Source organism: Lithobates pipiens, unplaced genomic scaffold (genome assembly GCF_037356315.1).
Source record: "Lithobates pipiens isolate NorthernLeopardFrog02 unplaced genomic scaffold, aLitPip1_a1.2 Scaffold_16, whole genome shotgun sequence".
NCBI classification, from domain to species: domain Eukaryota; kingdom Metazoa; phylum Chordata; class Amphibia; order Anura; family Ranidae; genus Lithobates; species Lithobates pipiens.
The window spans coordinates 407242911-407265479 of NW_027507748.1; the positions used below are offsets into that span (position 1 = coordinate 407242911).

At 44.0% G+C, this 22569-nt stretch overlaps 1 protein-coding gene across 2 annotated transcripts in view; it reads left to right on the forward strand.

Moving 5' to 3' along the window:
• Positions 1-22569, forward strand: part of AKAP1 (A-kinase anchoring protein 1) — a 92908-nt gene that overhangs the window by 40458 nt on the left and 29881 nt on the right. For both annotated transcript variants that reach the window (XM_077482418.1, XM_077482419.1), the window contains 4 exons: positions 14149-14282; positions 15779-15905; positions 19126-19244; positions 19825-20002. In XM_077482418.1, the coding sequence (XP_077338544.1) occupies positions 14149-14282; positions 15779-15905; positions 19126-19244; positions 19825-20002 (558 nt within the window). The remainder of the gene's footprint in view (positions 1-14148; positions 14283-15778; positions 15906-19125; positions 19245-19824; positions 20003-22569) is intronic.

A 22569-nucleotide genomic window follows, 5' to 3' on the forward strand; every position in this document is an offset into this window, starting at 1 on the left:
TGAAAAAACTGAGTGTTACACTCAAACTGCTGAATAAAACGCCAATGATGGGGTACTATTACCCGCAAAAAAAGTATGGTGAATGTCAGATTCCCTGCTTTATTCATGCAAGTGTGGAGAGAGAGAACCCCTATAAAATACTCGCCTCCCCCTTATTCCATAGAAGGTATACCTCGAGGACAATATAAAAAAATTATAATAAATATTGTTTATGTGTAAAGGTAAAAAAAATGAAAAAGGGGGCGTGCGCATCCCCCCCCCCCCCCGTATAGATGAATAAAATACTTGTATAGCGCACAATGCAAACTGAATCGCCTCTAGGCGCTGTGGCGAGCTTTGATCATCTGCTAAAAGAGGAAGGTCTTGAGTTTTTTCCTAAAAGCCAGGTGATTTTCTTCTAGGCGGATGTTGATTGGTAGAGCATTCCATAGCCGAGGCGATTGGACAGCGAATCTCCGATTCCCCCTTGGATTTATACCGGGCTTTGGGCACGAGGAGGAGGTTTTTGTTGGCTGATCGAAGACTGTGGTTTGGTGTGTAATGATTTATTTTCTCCATTAGGTATTGCGGAGCTTCTCTATGCACGCATTTGTGGGTGAGGCAAAGGGTCTTGAACGTGATCCGATTTTTTACGGTTAGCCAATGTAAGCTCCTCAGCGAAGGAGAGATGGATTCCCAGGGTTTTTTTCCTGTTATCAGCCTTGTTTTGGATCAGTTGTAATCGCGCAAGTTGATATTGTGGTAATCCTATGTAAAGCGAGTTTGCGTAGTCCAGTCGTTAATTAATAATTGTTCCAACTACCACTGCTTTGTCATTCTTTGGGATAAAAGGGATGAGTCTGCGAAGCATACGTAGCAGATGGGGAGATCCACTGACTACAGATCCTATTTGTGCATCCATTGACAATTGTGCGTCTAAAATAACCCCGAGACTCTTCGCTTTGGTCTTTGGGGAGATAGTCTGCCCAAAGACGGTTGGTGGAGACCAGGAGGTTTTGGTTGCAGGCTTATGATTTGGGTGTAAGATAAGAAGCTCTGTCTTTTTTGATTCGTTCAGCTGGAGGGAGTTAGTGGTCATCCAGTCCTCTATTGATTTGAGGCAGTTTTCAAGTTGTTGTTGGTGATCTTTTTTTCCATTGAGCCGGAAATAAAGTTGCGTGTCATCAGCGTAAGAGTGGAAGCAGAGATCTGAGCATCTGATGATTTGGAGGAGTGGGCGAATGTAAATGTTGAAGAGAACGGGTGATAAAGGAGAGCCTTGAGGGACTCCGCAGGTGACTGCCCGAGTTTCGGAGAGGAATTTTCCTAGTTTCACTGTCTGTGACCGATTTTCCTAGGAAGGACGCGAACCATTGGAGATCTATGTCTTGGACTCTGGCTACTTCTGTGAGTCGGACGAGTAGAGTATTGTGATCTACTGTATCAAACGCTGCACTTAGGTCTAGCAGTACGAGGAGACACGGCTCTCCGTCGTCTGCTGCTTCGAGGGTGTCGTCCCAAATCTTGAGGAGAGCTGTTTCTGTTCCATGACCCGGGCGGAAGCCTGATTGCAGCGGGTCAAGGAGTTTGAGTATCCAGGTGACGTAGCTGATGTACTACAGCTTTCTCCATGATCTTAGAAATGGTGTTGAGGCTTGTAATTGGCCTATGGTTGTTTGGATCCTGAGGGTCCAGTATTTTGGTTTCTTGAGTGGAGGTTTGACGATGCCTTGTTTGAGGATGCTGGGAACAATCCCTTCGTGGAATGATCGGTTTGAGGTGGGTTATGGTTGGAGCCATGATGTCTGGGCATTCTTTCAGTAGTTTTGTGGGGATGATGTCAATAGGTGAGGTACTGTCACGCAGTTTATTAATGATGTTTTTTGCGGTGTCTACGGTAATTGGGGATAGTGAAAATTTTGGCTGTTGTGGTATGTTGGTGCAGACATCCTCTTTATGTATTTGCTGGCTGAGGTTGGATGTTTTCTTCTGACAAATTGTTTCCCTGATGGTTTTGACTTTATCGATGGAAAAAATCCGACAGTTTGTCACAGTAATCCTGGGATTCGCTTTCTGGGGGTTCTAGGCACACCGGATTCATTGATTTGATTAACCAGTTTAAACAATTCCCGTGGTTGGTTTGCGGCCATTGAGATTGTATATGAGAAGTGGTCCTTTTTGGCTTTGAAGATTGCTTTCCGATAATTCTCTGTGAGACCTTTTGTAGTTAAAGTGGTTTTCCTCTGTGGTATTTCTTCTCCATGTTCTTTCCGCTCTTCTGTGTTCTTGCTTTAGTAAGGCGAGGGAGCTATTAAACCATCCAGAGTTTTTCTTCCTGATGAGAGCCCTGCGTTTTTGGTGCTGCCGAGTCTGCTGATTGTAGCAATGCCCTGTTCAGGGAGTTGAGTGTTTCCTCCGTAGAGTGGTTTAAGGTTATTGTAGTTATCTTGTTGGACAGAGTGGATTTGAAGGATTCGGAGTACAGTTTTTTTTTTTTTTTTTTTTTTTTTTTTTTTTTATATGCTATCTGGTCCAGTGTGTTATTGTTACAGGTTTCCGTTTTTCGTTGGTGATGTTGGTAGCTATTTTGAATTTGATGGCGTGGTGATCCGTCCATGGCAGAGTTATGTTGTCGAGTATGTTGACGTCAATGTTCTGTTTGAAAATGAGGTCCAGGGTGTGTCCTGACCCATGCGTGGGAGTCTTTATCAGTTGCTGGAGGCCCAGTTCTTCTAGTTGATTGATGCAGGCAGTCGCGATGGGGTCACATAGATGACACATTGCTTCCCCCCCGGTGTCTCGGGTTTTCTCGCCCCTTCATGGTGACAGCGGCTCCTCCTCGGTGTGCCGGGGTGGTGTGGGGCGGAGTCTCAGTCCGGACCCACCACACGTGTCTCGGCCGACTCCTCCAAATGGAGCGAAGGGCACCCTGAAGCTGGGAGATGCACGCATATGCAGAGCACAACCTCCAATCACAGCAGCTCTGGAAAGCGGCCCGGCGAGGGCTTGCCGCACCTGCAGTCTGTGGCAGGTCTATCTGAAGGCTGTTGGGTAGAGGGGGGAGGAGGAGCCGAAAGCAGCGCAGGTGCGTTGCTGGCGGGACGTCAGCTTTGTGGGGAATGCGAGCAAGCGTAGCTGCGTGCTCATGGATGTGGTGCATGCGTAGGACATGGGAGGATACACAGGATTCTAACGGACCGGCAGGGGGCGAAGGTGCGGACTAGGGGTGCAACGGATCAAAAAACTCATGGATCGGATCGTTCCTCGGATCAGAGTCACGGATCAATTTTCGGATCGGCAAAAAAACGCTATCCCCGCCCCCCACAGCCACATAGTGTTATACCTTTTTTATTTAAACAATCCCCCCCCCCCCCCCCAATAAAATGCAGCCTATTACAAGCATAAAAACATAGTCAGCATATCACTGATGATTTGCGCTAAGCTCACCACCGATCAAAGTTCCTCCAAACAGACCGGGATGCCTATTGGCGCAAATCGTCAGTGATATGCTATGTTTTTATGCTTGTAATAAGCTGCATTTTATTGGGGGGGGAGATGGTGTTGTACCTTTTTTATTTAAATCAACAATGTGGCTGTGCCGAGCAAGTGGAAAGGCTTAGATAGGATTAGATAATTAACTACTATCTAATGGATAGTAGTTATTAGGTTAGATTAGGTAATAAATGTAGTGGTACCTGCATAAAAAAAAGTTTTGAATGAGGGCAGGCAAGGCATCCAGCGTGACTCCTCTAGAATTCCTTCACTTGAGCTGACACAGGCTGAACAACGCGCTGGGGGTGACGTCAGCGCGCTGCCGCCAGGTGTACCAAGATGGCCGCCAGCTCCGGAGCTAGGCCAAAGCCACAGCCTTTCCTAAGGCCGCGGCCACGGAATGCTCCGGATGGCACTGATGCGGACCAACTAATCGATAATGAAAATCGTTGACAACGATTTTTATTATCGCTTATCAATAATATCGATTTAATCGTTTCAGCCCTACAATAAGCATATAGTGATTTGCGCAAAAGTTATAGCGTCTACAGAATAGGGATTAGATTCATTTATTTTTCTGGGATTACGATGGACAGATTAGATACTGACTTTTTTTTTTTTTTGGGACCAGTGACATTTATACAGCGATCGGAGCTAAAAAAAAAAAAAATAGCCGCCAGTTACTGTTTAAATGTCACTGCCAGGGAAGGGGTTAACACTAGGGGGTGAGCAAGGGCTTAACTGTTCCCTGGGTGTGTTCTAACTGGGCGAATGGGCTACCTAGGACATGAAGATCTGACTTATCACTAGGCAGAACAGGGAATTGCCTTGCTTACATAGGCAGTTCACCGTTCTGCCTCTGTACACCACGATCGCTGGCAGACATAGTCCGAGGGCACGCTCCCACCCGCTAGCCTTCCTGCACAGACCAACTTGCACCTACGGCGGTTTGCACAGGTGAGCCGACCTGCCACAGTATGGCGGTGGCTGGTCGGCAAGAGGTTAAAGTGGTTGTAAAACCCCATTCATGGAATCTGACCTGGGCACCTATATCTGTAGTGTTTACTTGTCTCTCTAAAGCCCTAAGTGCTTTCTATCTGCTTTGTTCTCATGCTGATAACAGAGGAACTTCTGACAAGCTCTCTGACACAGGAGATGAAAGCGGCTTTACATTTTTGTTGGGCAGGGTGCTTAGGAGATGAGCAGAGAGCTAGTCTATTCAGAGTACAGCACTGCAAGTTTGTTTGTTCCTCTGCCTATGTGGAGTGGGGGTGTGTGCCTTTTCTGCCTATTGGCTCATAGTGTATGCCCAGACTCTCCTCCCACTGCTGAAACTGGAAGAAAGATTTGTGACACAATGTGCACTTTCTAAAGAATATAGAAAGAGGCTGCAGATATACATGTAGAACTTTAAGTAGGCAGATTTGTTTCAGCCGTGTATCATCTAAGGCTGTTCACTTCCCTGGGTATAGGAGAGGATTCACATCTACTTTAAGGTTTGGCAGGCATGAGGTGTACTCCTGTTTTTTGACATTGGATTCATCACCACCTGCGTGACCTAAGGTCACCACTATGCGTTCCCTTCCCAAAACTAAGAAACCTAATCATTCCTTTCTGGTTCACCCTTTTACTACAGTCAATTGAAGATCTGCAGAAAGACAAAATGTATACATTTCCAAAGAGGTTTGCGCAGCAGTGAAGGAGGCTTTCCACAAAAGTGCCTGTGAAGTGTCTGGCTTTTTCCTGCCTTAGCAAATGCCTTTATGGCTACAGTTGAGGGATGTCCCAGTCTTTAAAGATCTTGAACAAGAGAATGGAGCCCCTGCTTAAATCTTCTCGTCCTGGCCATGCAACCATCAGTGGTGTCTATGGCCATTTTCAGAACTGGCAGTCTGACCCAAACGCATGGCCTGCATGCAACCCTGAATGGATCCTAAGGGATTGCTCAGCAATCCACAAATTGGAGCACCTCCCTGTAGACTTGCACTAACGTGCAAAAGATCTGCAGGCTTATCTGGATGCCAAATTGGTCTATGCAGACAATTTGTAAGGCATTCTTCTTAGGTTTCAGTTTGATGGCGAATTACTTGCCCTTTTTTTTAAGAAGGCAGAAAAGGCAATCCAGCCCAGTAAGAAAAAAAAAAAAAGTTAAAACACCCATTCCAAAGTCTGCCAGTTGTGGGTTTCAGAAGACTTCACTTCATCCTTACTTCAGACTCAAAAGCAAAGTCCTCCACTCAAGAGCAAGAGCTTGGACCTTGAGGTGAACTTTTAAACCGTCCTCTGCTGGCAGGAATTTTAGTTTGCGGAATCTGGGGGTCCAGTTTGCAGAATCTGGGGACATATATATTTTCTCCACCATCATCTCTGAATTTAGTTTCCCGCTCCCATCTTGATGTCATCTCCTGTGCAGAAACACTTTGCAAAGCCTTGACTGCTGCTGTCTCGCAAATTGTGCTCTATATTGATTTTCTGGAGGCCCTTTACCAGAGGAGGTAGAGTGGAACCAGTCACACAGGACCCTCCACTCAAAACAGTAGCACACTCAAAAGGCCTCAGGACTTGTTCCACTTCCTCAAGTAAGCTCCACTGATCATGTTTTAAATCTAGGAAGCGATTTCCCTCATGGTGTGACATCAGGATCGGAAAGAGTTGTAGTCACAGGCCTCCTCTGTTCAAGCAGGCGGCTGATCATGTGTAAAGTACTGTTCCATCTTACGGATACATCATTTATTAGTGCATGCTCAGGGCTACCCATTTGTAGCTGCTTTGCTTTAAGCTTTGTAGTAGTCTAAAATACACAGTAGTCCAAAATACGCAGAGCAGTGACATTTGCTGCGTTATCATGGACAACTACATTTACATTGGCCATGGATACCTCAAACTTTTCAGCTGCTTTTTCCACCCGGTTAGCAATGTTTACAGCTGTGTGCCGATCTTCAAGTGGCATAGTGGTCAGATTGTACAATGTAAGATTCCAGTCTTCATTGATGAAGTGGCATGTGACACCCAAAGTATGCCTCTGTGGCAATGCTGGTCCATGCGTCTGTGGTGAGAGCTATTTTTGATTTCACATCTTTGAGTGCTTTCAATCTTTCAAAATTCTCATATTTCTTCTCCATCAGCTTAGTGAAATGGGACCTGGAGGGAAGTGTGTATCCTGGGTAAAACGTGTTGATCATTTCACAAAATCCTTGACCGTCTATAACAGAAAGACGTCTCCTATCTTTTACAATCATGTTGAGTATGCTATTGGTATGTGTAACGGCCATTTGGGGTGTGCAAACAGTGACCGCTTTTTTTTTATGAAAGAACTCCTGTACACAGCTTTGCCTCTTCCTGAGAAAAAACACACAATATTAGGAAGTAGGAACCAAGTTTAACCAACATGAAACCTATGAATGCTCAATGCTAATAATGTACTGTATTTCAAAGAGGGTAGGGTAGTAAATCTGCATAATATTATGAACTGACTGTGATTAATAACCGTTTAATTATGATTATAATGTATTTCATCTATTAGAAAAAGGCATCTCTTCTCTCAGGTGTGCTGGTCATACATTAAAGTTAGTTGTCAACCATGCCCTGAGGGATCCCCAGATCAGCAAGACACTGAGGGCTTCAAAGTGCCTTGTGAAACATAAAAAAAAAAAACATGAGATGGCCACTACAAAAAAGCAATTGGCAAAGCACACAGCACAGCAACAAATGAGTACCCCTGAGCATGCACCGATAAATGATATATCCATAATTACTAGCATATATTAATCTTGACCAAAACACAATTGTAGTGATTACTCCCAAAACTAAAGTACTTACAAAGATGTCTCGTCCATTTGAGGTCGGAGTGCACCAGGATGTTTTCTTCTGAGGTGCTCGTGCATCGCAGTTGTGCTGCCATGGTACGCCATTTCAGTTTTGCAAAGAGAACAAAGGACCATTTTATCTGGCCTCTGTTTAAAGCATTCCCATACTTTTGAAAGTCGCGGTCTAGCTTTTCGTGCTAGACTGGAACTTTCTCCATTCCCAGGAGCAGCAGCCGCCATTACCCGCAAGATGAGACCGCAAAATGAGTGTGACGCGTCCACGCCTTTCACGCACGTCAACGTATTTTCGTAGCCGATTATGTTGACCCGACGTGGCAGCTCTACAAAGGAACACATTTAACCCCTTCCCTGCCAGTGACATTTGCACAGTAAGGTGCATTTTTATAGCACTGATCGCTAAATAAATGTCAACACCAGATAAAGCTATACAGAATCCACCATCTGTCATGTGACACATCTCCCACGCAGTCATCGCTCTCTATATAAATCCACCATATGATACAGACCATTTTCTGTCTTCCAAGGCTCTGATGAAGAGGAATCTCCTCGAAATGCGTTAGCCGTTGATTCAGCCTATACCCTTGCATGGGGTTTTTTTTTTTTTTTTTTTTTTTTTTTTTATCATTTCCAATATTTTATTAAATGAGAATATTGTAACCTGTTTTTATGAACAAGTAGTAATTTTCGTTGTATTCATTTGTTTAGAATAAACGCTATCAACTTAATTCATGCGTTAGGTCACACGTCTCCTTTCTCCCTCATCACCCTGCTCAATGACCAGGCCATTTTTGCAGTATGGCACTGTGTCGCTTTAACTGACAATTGGGCGGTCATCCAATGTTGTACCCAAACAACTTTGCCCTTTTTTCGCACAAAGTTTGGTATTTGATCATCTCTGCGTTTTTTTTATTTTTTGCACTAAAAGCGACAATTTTTTTGAGATTTACTTTTTGCTATAATCCCAATTTAAAAAAATAAAAATCAGGACTGCAATATTGCAGTGGAAAAACTGGACACTAGACAAATTTTTGTCAGTTAAAGTGACGTAGTGCATAAAAAGGACAGGGGTTAAATCCTTCCGGGGCTCAAGTGGTAAACATACTTGGTTTCAAAGCCCAATAGCAACTTTCACACCACCTTAGACATAAATGTTCAGGATAGAATCTGTCCAATCTGTGATAGCATGACTCTGACAAGGAGAATTTTAAAATGATAAATCTGTAAGGTGAACTTACGCAGAACCCCCGTCTTGCTGACCGCATGGTATCTGCCGTTCTGAGCCCCGGTATAGCCACCTCAGAGGCCCGGGGCTTATAAATCCCCTCAGCATTCACTCTTCTTCCCTGCTGACAGGATAGGCTACACTGGTTCTGATTGATCGGCGCTGCCCATGTGACAGCGCAGACCAATTAGAATGGCTCCTAAACGTCTCTTCTGGGGTTACATTTAGGAGATTGAGCCATGAGGCGACTATACTTTTGCTCGGCGGGAGATTGGGGGTCTGTGTGTAATTTCACCTTACAGATTTTTCTGTAAATGTGAACTTGCCCTTTAAGCATTATTTGGACATAAAGGATGTCTATCCTGATCAAATCCCTATTTTCCCAAGGCGTCTTTCAGGACAGCACCTGAGATAGCGACTCCTCCCTCCTCGTTAGGAAACACCTTCTTCCTCCAGACTTTAAAGGCAGGCACCTCCCTACCACACCTCAGTTATTGTGTTTCCTCCGGCCCGGAGGGAACGAACATCTTCTGGGAGGGAGTCAGTTTCTCTCAGGTGTTCCTGAGGGACTAGGCTTCTTTCCCTTTTTTTTCCTCCTTTAGAGACCTGCTGTCCTCCCGACCTACCCAGGCCTCGGCAGCGGTAGCAAGCGGGCTCCTCTTCCCCTCTTGTGCTCGGAGAGAACCGGAGACTCGGTGGCCCGCACGTTCGTAGGCGCGCGTGTGCCGCCGCCATATTTTTTCCGACGGTCGCGCCGGAAGTGACAGAGCGGGTCATCGGGTCGGCTGAAACGTTGTTTCCGGCGTGGACGCAGGGGGGAGGAGGGAGGACAGGTGCTGGTGCCTTTTTTCCGCTTCTGGTCCGGTGCAGCTGCATTATTGGAGTCCGGAGGCGGCGTGTAGCCACAAGTGGATTTCTGCACACCTGTAATGGAAGATTCAGCGTCTGCAGCGGTGGGGACAGGCACAGGCACCAGCAAAGCCCAGGTAAGAGGCAGCGGTTAAAGTCTGCCTTCTTTTATTTCCTGGCGTTTGGTCTCACTCTTTTTTTCTTTCCCCCCTGGTGGCAAGGGGCCTGTCTGGGCACTAGAAGCTGACTGGTTTCTTCTCAGTGCACCTGTGTGGTGATCCCTATCAAGGCTGAGACTGGGTCTCACTAAGGGTTCCCTAGTTTTTTCCCCTTTTTTTTTTTTTTGTCTTTTTTCTTCATAGGCTAAGAGCTCTGACCCAAAGAAAAGATGTCCTCCTTGCAGGGCCAAGCTGGGAGAAAATTGGAAGAAAACCCTATGCAGTCCCTGCATTACTTCTTTAGTTAAGGAGGAATCTGCCTCTGTATGTGAGGATCTGGTGGCCTCTGTAAAGGAGCTATACGCCACGATTCAGAATTTTCGTGACTCACTAGCAAACCCGGCTGCTAGTCAGCCTTCCACTTCAGTCTTCCCAGGGGTCTCTCTCAATCCCGGTGTTGGAATCTCTGCCTGAAGACCCTTCAGATAGGGAAAAGCAGTCCACTGCTCTTTCCGTTAAAGATTCGGAAGAGGAGTTGGAGGATTCTGAGGTAGCCCCCTCTAAATTCAAACTGTCCCTTGAAGAGGTCGATGGGCTCCTTAAAGCCATTCATGCTAAGCTTGGTTTAAGTGAGGAGAAAAAGGAATTATCACGCCATGACCGCATGTATGCTGGGTTGGATGTGCCTAAGGGCCGAACGTTCCCAGTTCATCCGGTCATCTCTGAGGCCATTAGGAAAGAATGGCAGGATCCAGAGAAAAAGCCCTTTTTCTCCAAAGCCCACAAAAGCGTTTTCCTTTTGAGGAGGACCCTGCAGCAGTGTGGAACAAGGTGCCCAGACTGGATGCCGCCTTTTCCCAGGTTTCAAGGTCCACGGATCTGTCCTTTGAGGACATGGGAGTTTTGAAAGATCCGATGGACAAACGCATGGATCTTTTGCTCAAGAGATCATGGCAATCAGTTATGAGCAATTTAAAACCAGCAATGGCCACAACGTGTGTAGCCAGAAATTTAGAATACTGGATTAACCAGTTAAAGTCACATATAGCTGCAGATTCCCCCAAACAGGAAATCTTAGATTCTTTTCCTACCCTGATTACGGCAGTGGCTTATGTTGCAGATGCCTCAGCTGAGGCAATTAAGATATCAGCCAGGTCAGCAGCTCTAACTAATGCTGCAAGAAGAGCCTTATGGCTTAAAACCTGGCCTGGTGACTCGGCTTCAAAGAATAAGCTGTGTGGGTTACCCTTTTCAGGGGACTTGCTCTTCGGCCCTGACCTCGATAATATTCTTGACAGGACAGCCGATAAAAAAAAGATCCTTTCCGGTCAAAAAGAAAAAGCAGGTACCAAAACGTCTTTTTCGACCTCAAAAAACTCAGGATCAGGACAGCAAGTTGCAGGGGAGAAGGAAAAGTTGGTCCGCCCCGAAGCCGAAGGGTAGAGGCGGAATTCTCTTCCGTCCTCCTACACAGGCCAAAAAATCGCAATGACTTGTCTCTGCGGGTGGGCGGAAGACTACAAGAATTTCTTCCGCAGTGGTCAGGGATAACTTCAAATCAGTTTATCCTGACCACTCTCACGCAGGGTTACTCACTCAAGTTTGTCAACAACCCTCCAAAGAGGTTCCTGATTACCAACACCCCGCGGGACCCGGTAAGGGCCCTGGCCATGAAGTCCTCTCTAGAGGAACTGATGCAACAGGGTGTAGTAGTACAGGTACCCCTGCAAGAACAGCAGGAGGGGTTTTATTTCCATGTTTTCCTAGTAAAGAAACCGACAGGAAAATTTCGGTTGATTCTCAACCTGAAACCGTTAAACTAGTCCATAAGATACAGGAAGTTCAAAATGGACTCAATTTTTTCAGTCAGAAATCTGTTGACGCCAGGATGTTTTATGGCGTCAGTAGATTTAAGACGCATACCTACATGTTCCAATCTCTCCCCAGTCTCAGAAGTTCCTCAGGCTGGCGGTGAGGTTGGGGGGTGTGGTTCATCATCTCCAGTTCAGGGCCCTACCCTTCGGCCTGTCATCATCTCCCCGAATTTTTACCAAAGTAATGGCAGAAGCTTTAGCGCCGCTGCGACTTCAGGGAATCGCAGTTATTCCTTATTTAGACGATCTGCTGTTTTTCGCCCCATCCAGCGAGGAATTGCAGACCAATCTAGGCAAGGCTCGCAGCCATCTGGAGGCGTTGGGGTGGATTTTGAACCTCCAAAAGTCGTCCCTAAACCCATCTCAGGAGATTCGGTTTTTAGGGTATCTAATAAATTCGGTGGATCAAAAAATCTTCCTTCCCTTAGACAAAAAGGACAGGATTTCCGGTGCAGTGTCTTTATTACAGACCAGCCAAAATCTGACAGTAAGACAGGTTATGTCAGCTTTGGGGGTTCTAACTTCAACAATGCCAGCAGTCCAGTGGGAAATGGGGTTTACCAGAGGTGGACCTGTTCGCCTCAAGGGTGAACGCCCAGGTTCCCCAGTTCTTTTCCCTGGACAGTCGCGATGGCTCGCTGGGCACAGATGCGCTAGCTTATCCATGGGAATTTCGTCTTTGCTACGCTTTCCCCCCATTTCAGTTAATCCCGTTAATTTTAAGAAAAAGGAGAAGGTGCCAGTTATTCTAATCACGCCCTTTTGGCCAAAAAGGGCCTGATTTTCGACAGTCTAGGTCTGGCAATCAAGCCTTGTTGGCATCTGCCCCTCAGGCACGATCTGTTGTTGCAGGGCCCAGTAAACCATCCAGGCGTGGCCAGCCTGGCCCTCACAGCCTGGTTTCTGAAAGGCAGCTCCTTAGGAGCAAGGGGTTTTCCAACCGTTTGATCTCTAACCTTTTGGCAAGTAGGAAAAGGGTTACGGGGGCCATCTATTCTAAGGTTTGGAAGCGTTATAAAACTTGGTGTTTTTCAGCCGCCCAGGTGCCAGGGAGCCTTGTCTCCATCTTGGAGTTTTTACAAGATGGAGCAGACAAGGGACTGGCAGTTAGTACCCTGAGGGTGCAGGTAGCAGCTCTGACAGTGTTCTTAGAGAAATCTGTGGCCTCAGATCCGCTTGTGATCAGATTCTTTAGAGCCCTTAAAAGATCTAGGCCAGTTCCGATTAAGGTTTTTCCTAGATGGGATTTGTCGTTAGTCCTACAGTCTCTAACAAAGGGGCCTTTGGAGCCTCTTGTGGAGGCTTCCCTTAGGTTTCTCACATTAATAACCGTTTTTCTGATTGCCATTGTCTCTGCACGCAGGATCAGTGAGCTAAATGCTCTGTCAGTTAAAGAACCATATCTTTCCATTTTTCCTGACAGAGTTATTCTTAGAACAGATGCAAAATTCTTACCGAAGGTAGCTTCAGTTCAGAACCGTATACAGGACATAGTACTGCCAACCTTTTGTGTTAACCCCAAAGGAAATAAGGAGACTCTTTTCCATACTTTGGACGTCAGGAGGACTCTGCTGAGTTATCTAAAGAGGACGGAGTCCTTCAGACGTTCAGATTCACTGTTTGTACTTTTCTCAGGAAGAAAAAAGGGTTTTCAAGCTTCTAAAGTTACTTTAGCTAGATGGCTGAAATTAGCTATCTCGGAGGCATATTCCCAGGCAGGCTTACCCCCTCCAGCAGGAATTTGTGCACACTCAACCAGGGCTCTGGTGCCACCCCTGAGTAGATCTGTAAGGCGGCGACATGGTCGAGTTTTCACACATTTGTGAAACATTATAGACTGGACCTCACTTCGGCCAGCGATCAGGCATTTGGCAGAAAGGTCCTGCAAGCTGTTGTCCCGCCCTAAGGGGTAAATCTGTTATCCTCTCAGGTGCTGTCCTGAAAGACGCCTTGGGAAAGACCAAGTTAGACTTACCGGTAACTTGTTTTCCAGAAGTCTTTCAGGACAGCAAACATCCCGCCCTATGGTATTGTATTATGCTACGCTGTGACTAACGTATGTGTTTATGTGTTCCAGCCGGGGCCGGAGGTTCTCTTCTACAACTGAGGTGTGGTAGGGAGGCGCCTCCCTTTAAAGTCTGGAGGAAGAAGGTGTTTCCTAACGAGGAGGGAGGAGTTGCTATCTCTCAGGTGCTGTCCTGAAAGACTTCTGGAAAACAAGTTACCGGTAAGTCTAACTTGGTCTTTTCACCTCCATTGCCGGCAATTTGCCTTTTTGTCCTGTCCCCTGGCCCCTTTGGTTTTCACCAATTTGCTCCAAACCTGGCACTACTGCGCTCCTATGGGAAGCCACCGTATATCTGGACAACCTTCTCTTATAAGATCACCCTGGCAGCCAATGTGCAGCATATGATTGATCCTTTTGAGCTTTGGGTGGACTTTCAACGTACAACCAACTCGCCACTTTGAGTAAGGGAGAGATGTGCTTCAGGTTTTTGCTTTTTAGATGTCTTGCTACAACTGGGCAGGTGACTAGGGTGGGCTATAGCCTCTTGAAGGGGCCAGCCTTCAGTTTCTATGTACCTAATGTCCAATTCTATTATAGGTGGCAGTGTAACCCAAAATTGCTTAAAAATATTTGTCCAAGTCTATATAGGGGGAAATAGTGTGATTTTTAACTCCTATGTTGTGCTTGGGGGTGCTGCTATTAGTTTTATGACAAATACATTTTTGTTTTTTCCATTTAGGATCAGATGTAAACAGCATGGACTCTGTGGATAGTGGTTGTGCTTTGGGAAATGGTGAGCAGTTTCAAAACATGAAGCAGAAGTCGGATGCAAAAAAGGCTGATGTTGTCATTTGGGAGTTTGAAGTGCCAAAGGTAGTGTGTAACTTTTTTATGGTTTGGTGTTCTTTCCAGCTTAGTTGAATATCAGATAGGGGCGCCGGTGGGGAACCTGAGAAGAGGAACTTTGTGGCCACTCTGTACACTTCCATTGTACAGAGAAGGTAAGTATAAACCTGTTTATTGATTTAGATCTAGGGCTGAAACAACTAACCGATTGATTATGAAATGAATCGATTATCATTTTCATAATCAATTAATCAACAGTAACATAATGGGGTAAAAAAAAAAATTAGCCCTTTATAGTACAAAAATAGCAAATCTCTACTGTAAATACCACTTTCACAGTTCTACAGTTAAAAAAAACTAACTCCTTACAGTAGTGATTATCTGCTTTTTGTTGTACTATAAAGGTTTACTCTTAGGTTTTTTTTTTGTTTTGTTTAACCCCATTATGTTACTAAACGTCTTAGACCTGGTTCACATCTATGTGTTTGGTGCTTTTTGCAGAAACGCACTACAGTTCATTCACATGGTTTCCTATGGGACACGTTCAGCTTTTTTCAGCCGCTGTGTATTTGGGAACGGTGAGGGACTTTTTTTTTTTTTTTTTTTTTTTTTTTTTTAACGCAAAACAATGCTTTTTTGGTTCAATGTACTTCAATGGAGAAGCTGCAGAAAAGCATGTAATGGGTTTTGCAGCAATTTGTATTTTTTAATCTGCCCAACAACAAATTGGCCAAAAAAATTGCAAAAAATGAAATCACAGCAAAATCGCATGTGCAAAAATCAAAATGCACAGCAAAAAGCACTGCAGAAACGATCAAAAGCAAACTGCATACCGAGCCTTATGCTGGCCACAGATCAATTTTCAGACGAAAAATCTCTGTACATTCGCTGAATGAAAGAATGTTTTAAAATTTTCACTTGTTTTTAACATTCTGTTTTTAAAATGAATGTATTTTCTAAATGAAAACCACATACACTATCTGAATTTTTTTTTCACCTGGCAGTTTTCTATTTCCAAATTTTTCCGTCACCGTGGTTGAAAATGAACATCAATTTGACCCCACTAACGATTAGTAAATCAAACATTCTTAACATTACATTTTATTTTATTTGAGGGAAGATCTCCTCTAATAGTATATACAGTATATCTCTTCTGTCTGTTGTTCTCGGAGTGGATTCGAGATTTTGCTTTCTAACCATATAGTTGGTTATTTATATTTACCACTGCCTAGAGCTATTTAAGAATAAATGGCTTTTTTTTCTAACGTTACATATTCACTAAATTATATACCACACTTTTTTTTTTTTTTTTTTTTTTAAAGGTTTTTAACCGAAACAATAATCGGCCAACTAATCGATTATGAAAATAATCATTAGTTGCAGCTCTAATTTGATAAATTTTTTTGTGTTGTCCCCCCCCACCCCCCCATTTCGTGTGTGTGTGTGTGTGTGTGTGTGTGTGTGTCTGTTTGTTTATATTTTTGTTTTATGCTAATTCCTTGTTTTTTTTTCTTTTGTCAAAGTATTTGGTTGGCCGATTAATTGGGAAACAAGGCAGGTTTGTGAGTTTCTTGAAGCAGTCATCAGGTGCCAAAATATATATCTCTACTGTGCCTTACACACAAGATATCCAAATCTGTCATTTGGAAGGTGAGTGTTGTACATACTAAACTGTGCACTTACATCAGTTTTTTTGGCTGGGATCTGTTGTGATAGTGATTATTTTAGCTTTCAGCTGGCACATGTGGGCGGAATCGCCCATTGGCTTCTGAATTTCTTTGTGGTTCTAGTTGTAAGGCTTCCCAAAAGTTGTTTCTTCCCCAGTAGGGCTTACTCTCTTGTACACTGCATCCTCTGCATTGATATGTTTGAGTGGGTGATGCCATCAGTTGGTTTAGTAATTGTCGCAGCAATTTCAGAAGGTTGGGGATTGCCAAGAGGCCAGCATAAAATTCATCTTGCTGGAAAATATACAATCGAATAAAGTATTAGTTCATGTATAACTGGCCTTTATTCACTACATTCTTACATCTATTGGCCTTTTGCACTGAGATATAAAACTAGAACAGTTTTGACTTTGGGTTATTAAGGGGTAGATCATTTAGTTTTTTTTGCTTTTAGGTAAAATGTCAAAATTGTAAAGAAAAAGATAAATGTTGACTCTGAAACCATGGCCTTGTTGTGTATGTTATACTTTATATTGTATGTTAATTTCCCTAACCCAGGATAGCGGCATGTGGACACTTGCATGCACACAGTGCATAACCACATACAGCCAGGGCCATCTTTAAAGTGGAGGGGCACCCTGAAAAACAAAGCTACATTAAAATGTTGCAAAAAATCATATATATATTTTTTAAACTAACCAGAAATGCCTGTTGCTATGCAAATCGTCCTAATCTTCCTCTTCCTACTCCGGTGATCTTCGGTCTTCTCTCCTCCTTGCATTGTCTTCTGGGTAATGGTGCCCTGTGTGTTCTGGGAACTGTGTGTGTCCTACAACACAGTGCACCCCATTCACAAAGCACTGCGCGACTCGCGCATGCGCAGTAGGAAATTGTCAGTGAAGCTGCAAGCCTCCACTGCCTGTTTCCCTTAGAATGGTGCCGCCGGGACACGAGAGCCGAGGGACGGGTCGGCCTCAGACGGCCGACATCGCAGGCACCCCTGAGGCCACAGACCTCATTCAGGTAACGGCATTTTCAGCCGGCGATTCTCTGCACCATAAGAACGATCATAGCGGCTGTTCCGCTGCTTGATCTTTCTTACTGGCGGCGTGACGGATGTTCCCTCCCGCCGCCCTCCGGTGCTTCTACCGACTCACCGCTTCCATCGGTGAGTCGGTCACAGGATCTGCTGGCCCCCGGATGATACCATAGTTATTTCCGTCTCTGTCTCTGTGATCGTTCGGAGGCCAGGCGCAATGTTATAATGGCACATCCGGCCTCTGCATTCAAAATAATGGCGCCACCTTGGCTGGGAAGCCGTGATCCATTTATTTATTTTATTTTTTTTTTGATTTTAGGCTTCCCAGCCTAGAGGTGAGATATGGGGTCTTATTGACCCCATATCTCACTGTAAATAGGTCCGATTGTGCCATATTTCTATTACATGGGATGTTTACATTCCTTGTAATAGGAATAAAAGTAATCATTTTTTTTTGTCAAACGAAAAAAAAAAGTAAAAAAAAAAAAGTGCCCCTCTCCCCGTGAGCTCGTACACAGAAGCGAACGCATATGCAAGTCCCGCCCACATATGAAAACTGTGTGCAAACCACACGTGATGTATCGCCACGAACGTTAGCGCGAGAGCAATAATTCTAGCTCTAGACCTCCTCTATAATGCAAAACATGTAACCAGTAAAAAAATTTAAAGCGTCGCCTATGGGGATTTTTAAATATCAAAGTTTGTCACCATTCCACGAGCGCGTGCAATTTTGAAGCGTGACATGTTGGGTATCTATTTACTCGGCGTATCTTCATCTATCACATTATGCAAAAAAATTGGGTTAACTTTACTGTTTTTTTTTTTCTAAAATAAAAAAACGCGTTCGCAAAATTGCTGCGCAAATGCTGTGCGAGATAAAGTTACAACAACCACCATTGTATTCTCTAGGGTCTTTGCTAAAAAAAATATATAATGTTTGGGGGTTCTATGTAATTTTCTAGCAAAAAAATTATGAATTTTACATGTAGGAGAGAAATGTCGGAATTGGCCTGGATGCAAAGTGGTTAAAAAAATAAATAAAATTCAGCTGGCCCCCCCTTTAACACAGAGCAAAAAGGGCAGCTGCCCCGGGCCCAGTCATTGTGGGGACTAAGGCTCGGTTCACACAGGGGGCGACACGACTTGCCGTGCCGCGACCTCAGCGGCGACTTGCAAATGACTTCTGTATAGAAGTCAATGCAAGTCGCCCGAGGTCGCCCAAAAGTAGTACAAGAACCTTTTATCTAAGTCGGAGCGACTCGAGTCGCTCCTCTTAGAACGGTTCCGTAGTACAGAACGGGGGCCCCTTGAGCATACATTGGCTGCTGCTGGTTAAGTGAATTCAGGTGTGCGCAAGAAGATGTTTGCCCAGGGTCCAACCAATATTAAAGACGGCCCTGTATACAGCCTACTTCAAACCATTCATATCAATTGGTGGCTGTATGGAGCACCAGAAACTACTGGGCACAGAAATACACTAGTTTGTGTATGCTGTACTGGAGAATGCATCCATGTGCTTGAGCCCTAGGGGTCTAACCTAATGTGCCATTTTTAAGCATTCAATCTGTAGAGTGGTCATACTCATTCTTCACTTCCTAGTGAGTTACTGACCTGGAACAAGCATTTGCCCTGTGACGTTTCGAAACACGAATGTGCAACACACTTTGGCTTCTAATAAATACTGTGCTACCTGCATTTGAATGCACCGTGAGTCAATATGCAATGGAAAGTGCTTATAAGATATTTGAATTACAATAAACTGATATATAACCATTTCATTGCAAAATGCTAATGTGAGTAGTGCTGTTCATTCAACTTTTTTTTTTCTTTTGCAAGATTTCAAAAAGTGAACAGCACTACACAAGTACAGTATGTGTTAGCATTTTGGTTTTGTATTGTAATTAGAATATCTCATAAGCACCTTAGCATGTTGACTCACGGTGCATTCAAATAAGGTAGCACAGTATTTATTTGACATCCTTATGTTGATGGGTTTACCACACCATTTAGGCTGCAGCAACCTAGATTTTGGTATAGTTTTATTTGGCACTTTACGCAAGTGAAATTTTAATTGGTTTTAGTGTTTTGAATTTGCCTTGTATTTTTAGACACTTGTTGTATTATGGAATATGGACACTGCTAATGAACTTCAACATTTCAACAGGTTCTCAACAACAGATAGACAGAGCTCTGAGTCTAATCCGAAAGAAATTCAAGGACTTGAATCTGACAAATATATTTGCGCCCCCTCCTCCTCTGATCCCTCTTCCTGTTGCATCATGGGTATGTTTCTTCATGGTTTAGAGGTTGATCACATGGGTTCATTTTACATGTACTTGTGTTGCATTTGGGACACACCAAACATAGTAGACTAACATTTAGTATATGTGAATCTTACACAGCATTCACACCTGAGCGTTTTCAGCTAGAAAAACGCTCAACAAACACAAAATTCCATTTATTTTAAATGGCCTCTGTTCGCATCTGAGCATTTTGTAGCTTAAAAAACGCCTGAAGTTCAAAGTACATGAGCTTCTTTTTGGGCAGATTAGACATTTTTCAGCTTTTTTATTTTTTTTTATTCATTTTTTTTTTTTTTTTTTTTTACATTGGCGACCTTATGACTTGTGCAAAAAGAAGCAAACACGTGACTTTCTGCCTGAAAACAAAACTCAGGTGTGAATGCAGCCTTAGTATGTGTTTTTGAATGTATTTATTAATAGTGAGTAGTTTTCAATGTAACAAGGTAAATTTAGAGGAAAAAATGTTTTCATTTTTTTCTATGTATTATGTAGCTCAATTGTATACTACTTCACCTGTTTCTTTTTATTTTTATTTTTTTTTTATTTTTTTTTATATATAGCTCACACTACCAAATAATGTCTCCGTGGAAGTGGTTGTGGTTAATGTAGTGAATGCAGGGCACATGTTTGTCCAGCAGCGCACGCACCCTACTTTTCATGCACTTTGTGGCTTGGATCAGCACATGAGCCTGTGTTACTCACAGCCGGGTATTCCGACATTGCCCACACCTGCAGAAGGTAAGTTGGCGCACTTCAGTCTCGCACGCTGGTTCAGAATTTCCAAATTATTATTTTTTTTATCTACATTTTTCCATTGCAGAAGCCTCCCACATTCCAGTTTCCCTTTTGCATGAAAGTTGTTTGCCACAGTGATCCAAAGCTCAGACCACCGCTCTTCTGAAACTGCTTTAACTACTTCAGCCCTGGAAGGATTTACCACCTTCCCGACCAGAGTTTTTTGCGATTCGGAGCTGCCTCGCTTTAACTGACAATTGCGTGGTCGTGTGATGTGGCTCCCAAACAAAATTGCCGTCTCCCCCCCACACACACACACACACACACACACACACACACACACACACACACACACACACACGAATAGAGCTTTCTTTTGGTGGTATTTGATCACCTCTGCGGTTTTTATTTTTTGCACTATAAACAAAAAAAGCGTCAATTTTGAAAACGCATTATTTACTTTTTGCTATACTATCCCCCCAAAAAATAAAAAAAACTCTTCCCCCCCCCCCCTCAGTTTAGGCCAATACGTATTCTTCTACATATTTTTGGTAAAAATTTCGCAAAAGGTTTTATTGGTTTGTGCAAAAGTTATAGCGTCTACAAAATAGTTTTATGGCATTTAAAAAAAAATTTTTTTTAATAGTGATGGCAGCGATCAGCGTTTATCATGACTGTGACATTTTGGTGAACCCATCGTACAATTTTGCCACATTTTTGGGACCATTGGCATTAATACAGCGATTGATGCTATAAAATTGCATTGATTACTGTAAAAATGGCACTGGCAGTGAAGGGGCTAACCACTAGGTGGCATTATAGGGGTTAAGTGTTCCTAGGGGCGTGTTTCTAACTGTATGGGGGTGGGGCTGTGTGAAACCACACTGATCGCTGCCCCCGATGACTGAGCAAACTATCAGTGTGCTGTCATTAGGCAGAAGGGGGGGGGGGGGGATGCTGTTTACATTGGCATCTCCCCGTTCTAGAGCTCCGTGACACGGTCGCGTGTATCCCTGTGGCGATTGAGTCTGTGGGACCAGCGACTACGGTCACGGAGCACTCGGCAGGTGCGCATTGCCGGCGGGAAATTTAAGGTACGGGTATGTTACTTTGCCCAGCCGCGCCATTCTGCCGACGTATATGTACAGGAGCTGGTTGGGAACCGGTTAAGCTAGCTTGCCCTTTAACTTTTTACACAGATATGTAATCCCTAATTAGCATGAATGTAGCCTATTTTGCTTGTAGGAGATTCATTTTTGTGAGTAAATTCATTTTAAAATGTTGTCAATATAAACGCAAAAATTTAATTTTTTAAACACCACCTTTAAAGCTGCTAAAACTTGCATTCCAGTGATGTGCACGCACAGCTCAGTCAAATTTAAGCAATGCTGAGATGACTGAAATATCACATGTGAATGGGAGTGATGACCTATCTTGGTCCAGCCAATTAAAATGGGCATGGATTAAAACCTGGAAGCCATGCGGTTGAAAATGTCAGCAGTCTGCCCGGAGCTCCAGACTAGAGAGCTGAAGAGTAAGGAATATAGCTTAAAAAAAATGTATAAATAAATCCTAAAGGCCAGTTCTTGGCAATAGAATAGGATCTTTTACCATATTCTCATTCTCTTCCAGTATTCAGTTTTCTCTCTCGTTCTGTATATCTCTCTCTTGCTCCTGTGGCTTGCGGTCTTTTACTTGCTCACTCTCGAGTGTCTTCCCACCCCCTCCCCCGGGGCAGCTGCCTAAATTCTTCTGGGACAGTGCAGGATGTCTGTAGGAGTATTTAAGGCTGATTTCACACTGCAGCGGGAGCGGCGTCGGCGGTAAAGTGCCGCTATTTTTAGCGGCGTTTTAGTGGCGGTGTGCGGGCGCTAGTGGGGTGGTTTTAACCCCCGCTAGAGGCCGAAAAGGGAGTAAGCCCGCAAAGCGCCGCTGCAGCGGCGCTTTGCCGGCGGTATTGCCGCGGTGTCCCATTGATTTCAATGGGTAGGAGCGGTGAATACACCGCTCCTTCACCGCTGCAAAGATGCGGCTGGCAGGACTTTTTTCACCGTCCTGCCAGCGCATCGCTCCAGTGTGAAAGCCCTCCGGCTTTCACACTGGAGTTAAAGGGGCCGGTTTTTTTCAGGCGTTACACAGGCGCTATTTTTAGCGCTGTAACGCCTGAATACCGCCCCAGTGTGAAAGCAGCCTTAATGCGGCAGGTGATATGGGTATCTACCACTTCCAGAATTAACAAATGTAGGGCTGAAACAACTAATCGATTATGCAATCAATTACTATTTTCATAATCGATTTAATCGGCCAATAACATAATGGGGTTAAAAAAACTAAAACTAGCCCTTTATAGTACAAAAAGAGAAAATCGCTACTGTAAATTACACAGTTCTACAGTAAAAAATTAACCCCTTACTGTAGTGTAGTGAAAATCAAAACGCACTGCAGAAACAGATCAAAAGCCTTATGCTGGCCACACGGATCAATTTTCACACAAGACTATTCAGACAAAAAAGCTTTGTACGTTCGCTGAATGAAAGAATGTTTGAAATTTTCACTTGTTTTTAACATTC